Source organism: Pempheris klunzingeri, chromosome 6 (genome assembly GCF_042242105.1).
Source record: "Pempheris klunzingeri isolate RE-2024b chromosome 6, fPemKlu1.hap1, whole genome shotgun sequence".
Lineage (NCBI taxonomy): Eukaryota > Metazoa > Chordata > Actinopteri > Acropomatiformes > Pempheridae > Pempheris > Pempheris klunzingeri.
In genome coordinates this window covers 17,062,254-17,068,253 of record NC_092017.1, presented here as the reverse complement: position 1 = coordinate 17,068,253, position 6,000 = coordinate 17,062,254, and the positions used below count along the sequence as shown (strand labels likewise).

General features: G+C 42.1%; 1 protein-coding gene across 1 annotated transcript in view; it reads right to left on the bottom strand.

Moving 5' to 3' along the window:
* Window positions 1-342: 342 nt before the first annotated feature.
* psmd1 (proteasome 26S subunit, non-ATPase 1) overlaps window positions 343-6,000 on the bottom strand; it is a 38,577-nt gene continuing 32,919 nt past the window's right edge. The window contains exons 23-25 of the mRNA XM_070832352.1: window positions 5,057-5,230; window positions 2,626-2,791; window positions 343-543 (exon numbers count right to left, since the gene is read on the bottom strand). Coding sequence (XP_070688453.1) covers window positions 2,645-2,791; window positions 5,057-5,230 — 321 coding nt within the window. The 3' untranslated portion in view covers window positions 343-543; window positions 2,626-2,644. The remainder of the gene's footprint in view (window positions 544-2,625; window positions 2,792-5,056; window positions 5,231-6,000) is intronic.

Here is a 6,000-nt window from a genome sequence, read left to right as displayed (position 1 = left end):
ATCAAACGGAGAAAATGAGTTCCAGTTTTCCCAAATGGATTCTACACTTTTAACATCAAGGGCAGATTTTTTTTTTTTTTTACAGTTTTCCAGATTTTTGACATTAAGGGCAGAGTTATTCTACTGAAGGCCAACTCCTTCCCCCTGCCATCCACACTTGTTTAGTGTGTATACAGTAGACTCGGCTCACTGTACAGAGACAGACTGCTGGGTGGACTGTAGCAGCTGCTGCTGAGTGCTGAAAATGTAAACCAGTCTAAATGTATGGGATTAGAGAAATTCCCCCATCGCACGCCTGGTGAAATATCCACTCAAATAAACACACGCACACACTCTCCAGTCTCCAATATATATCATTTTTTATTGTACGGACAGAAAATTATACAATTTGAGAATGTAAAACATTCCCCGTCTGGCGAATGAGGAGCCAGAACAGGAAAGAAACGTGTAAAAGAGGAAGTAAAGCAGGGAGGTGGATGGATAGATGGATGGTCAGAGGGGAGACGCTGGACCGACATGCTGGGATCTCACTTCTCCTGAAGCCTGAGGAAAAAAAAACAAACACACAAAACGCGATAGTTAGAAGTGATTTACTGAAGACACAAATGCTTCGACAGAAACTGCTTGATACAGTAAATATGAGGTGACAATTCACAACAGTTTACAGGTGCTGCATGTAGGATCCAAACGCCGTGAAAGCATTAAATGCTGATCAGCCTCCACTGCACAGAATTAATCTATAATTGTGTCTGCTGAGCTGATGGGATTCATGATCAAATTAAAAAGTGCTGGACTCCCACTTACTGTCAGCAACAACAGTATTTAATCGATATAAGAGAGTCTGATGAAGACGTGAGGAAAGTCTTTGAGTGTGGATTAGATCATGTTACATCAATACTAATGAGTTGATGATTTACTCCGTCAGCTGTGGAGAGTTTTGAACTGAATCGATCTTTATTTATTTTGGTCTTCCAAGTTACATGCGGACACGCGCAAAGCTAAATGGCATCCAGCTACTGTTGGCCATGATTTATGTTGACATGTTCACTGTAAGAAATAAAGGAATAATAATTTGGATTATAGTTCTGAAAGCATTTCCAGGCACAACGTGCAAATGAGGTAAAACAATATTTCTGCCCCTGCCATCACAATCCACACACTCTGAGCTGACAGGAGAGTAAAACACAGTCTGTACACACCAAAATAGTCCTGACAGGAGCTCCCATCAGGTAGATCAAGAGTGTGGATGGACCATAACTATGTAGAGGCTTAAGGAGCAGAGAACAGATTGCTGTGACTGATGAACACATTTCTTTTCTGGGCATCAAACCTGCGACCGTGTAGAACGACTCCGCTCGGCTGCCGGGCTGACCTCAGCCATGAAGTCAGCCCAACAATAATCTCTGCAGTGTTTAATCTGTCACACAGCTCTTGAACCTCATAAAGAGATGACATAGTGTGCCCAGAGGCCCTAATTTGGTCATTGACACCTCATCGGTCTCATCACACGCAACAGCAAGCTGCTACATGGGAGGCAGGCTGCAGCCAATCCAACACAAACACAACAAGCAGCCAGGAATCATTAAGCATCCTGCTTCATTGGCAGGTACAGAGAGGAGGTTTGCCCTCTGAGCTGGCAGCGATGTTTACATTCCTCAGGCAGTGGCGGGTGAAACTGGGGTAGTCTTGAAACAACAGCACAGACCTGCATTGTGGTTTACCACATAACGCTACTTCCAGTAAAAGCAGCCCAAGAGCTTTGTGGAAGTGCGTTAAAGCCAGAGGGGTGACACGGGATTATATGGAATCTTAACTGTACTTTCACTCACCAGCCGGGGTGCTGAGATAGGAAGGGATCTGCAGTGATGGTCGGCAAATGATATTAAAGGATATTGATGATGACTTTTGAGTTTCAATTCCCCCAATTTTTAACCCCTCATGCGATGAAATATCAAAATCTGCCCATCCTCTATATTCATTGAAAATACCATCAGCGCTGTTTGTGATTTTGTCTTTTTAGCGAGAGAGACAAGCAGACACACACACACACACACACACACACACACACACACACACAGGAGGACAGGAGACAGAGCTGCAAGTTATAAATTCATGAGGTTATTGAGTAAGATCAGCTCAATATGTGATTATAAAAGGAGCAGAATCGACCGCCATGGAGAAATGTGCCTCTGATGTGAGAAGTCAGACTATTGCTTGGCGAAGAACTGACAAATGACGGCGCTTCGCAGCGCCTCCACCTCCTGTGTGTCCCCAGCTTGTCTGCCAGCTTCAACTTAGATGTAATAAAAATTAAGGCAGATATAGTTCTTCCCACCCTCTGATACAGTCAGGACAGAATATCTCTGGAAAAACACATTTATTAAATACAATGTCATATCTTAAGATCTTACGTAAGATTAAGTTTAGATCCAGTGGTAAAAAACTTTTGGGGAAGATGCTGCACACACACTGTGGAGCAGCAGGTGAGGCGCACAACCTGCAGCCAAGTTGTCTGTGCCAAAAAATGCAAAAACAAGACCAGAGTGGAAAGCATCAGCAGACACTTCAGGTTTGCTTCAGTTATGACTGAATAACAAGGCTCAGGAATGATTCCTGTGAGCATACCGTTGCTGTGAGAGCATTTCTACTCATCGATGTACTCGAAGGGCTCAGGGGGCTCTGGTTCCTGCTCTTCCTCCTCGATTTTGGGGCCGTGAGCAGAGACGGGCTCTACCAGCTCCTCCTCCTCCTCACTGGTGTCCTTCATGATGATGATCCCGCCTGTATGGAGCTGGTGACAGACAGGAAAAATCTCCGTTAGTATACAGAGAACAGGCCGAGTGCCACAACATGCTGATTTACTACAGATATTTCGGTTTTAATTATCCTCACTCAAAGTCAACAGGCCTAGATGCACTGTAAGTGTTTACGTTTCACTCTTCACTCTTGACGAGGAACCTGGTGCTTATGTAATAGCTGGAACTAAACTTAACTCGGTTACAAAGTGCTGAACTATAATGATGAAACAGAAAGCAGGCGACGCAGCACATTAATTTCTCTTGAAGTGCTCTAATCCTACTGGAAAGAATAAACACTGTTTAATACCCAGAGCCAGCTTCACCCTCTAGGGGATCCGAAGGCAAAAATGAGCCGAGTGAGTAAGTAGTAATTATTTTGTGGTGACTTTACTAAGCACAAATTTATTTAAGACGACGCTCGGTGTAAGCACAAGATAATAAAAGGCTTTGAAACTAGATTTTAGGGTACAGTGCAGAGAGTCTATGAAATAACGCACATTTAACAACACCTCAAGATTTAATTTGTAAGGCTCTTATTTCACCACATGATGAACCTGTAGCCTTCAGCCCTGTGAGGATGTGAGGGTGTGGGGGAAAGGACTTCATGGGTCTGCCCAACCTTTAGGATCAAAGACCTGATCCGGGACCTGTACAGGTTTGTGTCCAGGTTTTATCGGATCCCGAGTTTGTTGATCATAAAGTGTAATAGCCGAGTGGATCAGAAGAGACCGGTGATGACCGCCGATCACAGTGCTGTGTGGCTGACCATTACAACAGCACAACTTGGCAAGTGTTCCTGTTGTTTTGATCTTTCTTTTTGACAACCATATGTTGTTTCAGACATTAGTGTCTTTAGCCGTAGAGCAGCATTTTTAGTAGCAATTTGAATTACCAGGTTTGTCAGGTCCACAAAACAGACCTGAGAACTCCCTCTCCCTCCTCTTGGACACACACTGGGGGCCTCTAGTGTGGTGCCCAAAGGAAGTGGCCCATGTTGGTCGGTTAACCCTCAGAAATGTATCTCAAATTTCAGATTTAACAACGCACAATCCAAACTATACAATATTTCAGTTTGTTAATGTGGTACAACCATGAATAAAGTAAACAAGGGCAGATTAATAAGAAATTCTGAGGGGAAAAAAATAAATGAAGAATTAAAGAGAGGAAACTTCTTATCAGAGCAAGATTTCAATACAAGTCTATAAAACTTCTTCACTTCCTAAATCTGTCTTTGGATGTAAAAACAAAGCCGTAAAAGGAGAGCAGCATTACAAAACTTGAGACAAGCTATGACACCATTCTGGCACTTGATACAATAAGTCGTACATTGTAAGACTCTGAGCTTCGCTTGCTGGACAGAAAATCAAACAGTACTTCCCCTTTACAGGACTGGGGTAAGTGCCCATTGGGTGACTGTTCGTCGTCCTGCCATTTACTGCTGAAAACTGTCAACATTTACAGCAGGACTGCAGTCGTCTGGTTTATAGGCCTGAAGAGAGGGGAGTTCCTGAACTTGTGCAAACCTCCTCTCTGAGATGCTATTACACAGTTAAGTATCATTAAATTGATGTTTAGTACATTCCCGATGTTACGGTGTGTGTGAATGTTGTAGTTCAGGTGCCTCCCAAGAACTCAGACGTTATGGTGGTGTATTTAACAAAAATAAGTACATTTAACACCTTATTTGAACCACATTTGGTCTAATCTGCCTACCAGTGAGGAAAACTATAAACATGACTTTAACAATTACCTTTGATGTTTAAGACAGCAGGAAAATATCTCATCGGCTGATCATGAAATACGACAGAAGCAATATTACAACCTGTCGGTATAAACAGCACATATACATGTATGTATTTATGCAAGATCATTAAGTCACCATGCTGACAAGTATGTCCGTCACTGTGGAGGTGCAGGTATTTCTCTGCTTCACCAGAGAGTAAAAAGAAGTTGGTGCGTTGTGTTTGTTTGTAATGAGAAGCTGCCAGAATACACAGAGTGGGACACACAGTTAGATGTGGCTCCTTTGTTTTGCTATTTTCAGTAAAAGTCAAACGTTAAATGATGATGAGATATATAGCTCTTGAGTGAGATGCCATAACCTCAGATTACCTTTTACTCAACAATACTAATGTCCAGACAATTTTATTAAAAAAATTAAAGACTTTCTGCAAAGGCCTGGGGACACACACACACACACACACACACACACACACACACACACACACAGACAGAGGAAGACAGATGTGTGTTGTTACCGGTTTGAAGGGCTGGTAGCGGCAGGTTTCGGGCATGATGAGGACTTTGAGCTGAGCCGGCATCACTCTGGCTGGGTTCTCCAGGAGCTGGAAGTTGGGCTCTGCCTCTTTCTTCTTCTCCTTCTCCTTCTCCTCATCCTTCTTCTCCTTCTCCTTCTCGCCCTCCTGGACCTCCTGTGACAGAGAAGCAGTATTTTCTGCATCAGTACTACTGAGTTTACTCTTCTTAATGTTTCTTCCATATAATGTTCTCTTTTCTGCTGAATAACTGTTGAGTCTTCCTCGGTTTCTGGGGTTCATATTTTTACTGCTTTCTCTTAAATATCATAACTATTCATTTATTCTGTAAATAAATATAAGTTTAAACATATCACAATCACAACTCAATCAGAATCTATTTTTCTAGTACAAATTTTACCCTTTTTGACAGTTTGGAGGAGTTGTGAGTAATAAATTCTAGTTTTCCTCCTTTCTGTGATTCAGTCCTTTCCTGCTCTGGTGCCCTTGATAGCCAGTGATTTGTTGGGCTATCAGGCAGACACTGGAAATCCATAAAGACACTCAAGGACAGAAGGTGCCAAGGGAGCTCACAATAAAAAAAACACACGTTTTGTATTTCAAGACCAAACTTCATCATCCCCTGCAGATGTTCTGAAATATTGAGACTGTCTTTTCGTCCTCTGAGTGTTGCCTGTGTCTGCCTGTTTAGATTTAATATCACTACCAACAGCAGTTTGTTTCTCTGCCACCGATAAATATTTAAATATTCGGATCCTAGTTAGTATCAAATGTTATATAAGCGCACACATTTTGTCCAAATTCAAAATTAAGATTCATTGATTAATACGTCTCAATGACTGTTCAAATTGTTAGTTTTTTCCCCCAATAATGTTCAAACTATTTGAATCCAAGACAATTTTTATATCAGATATGCCCTAAATGAC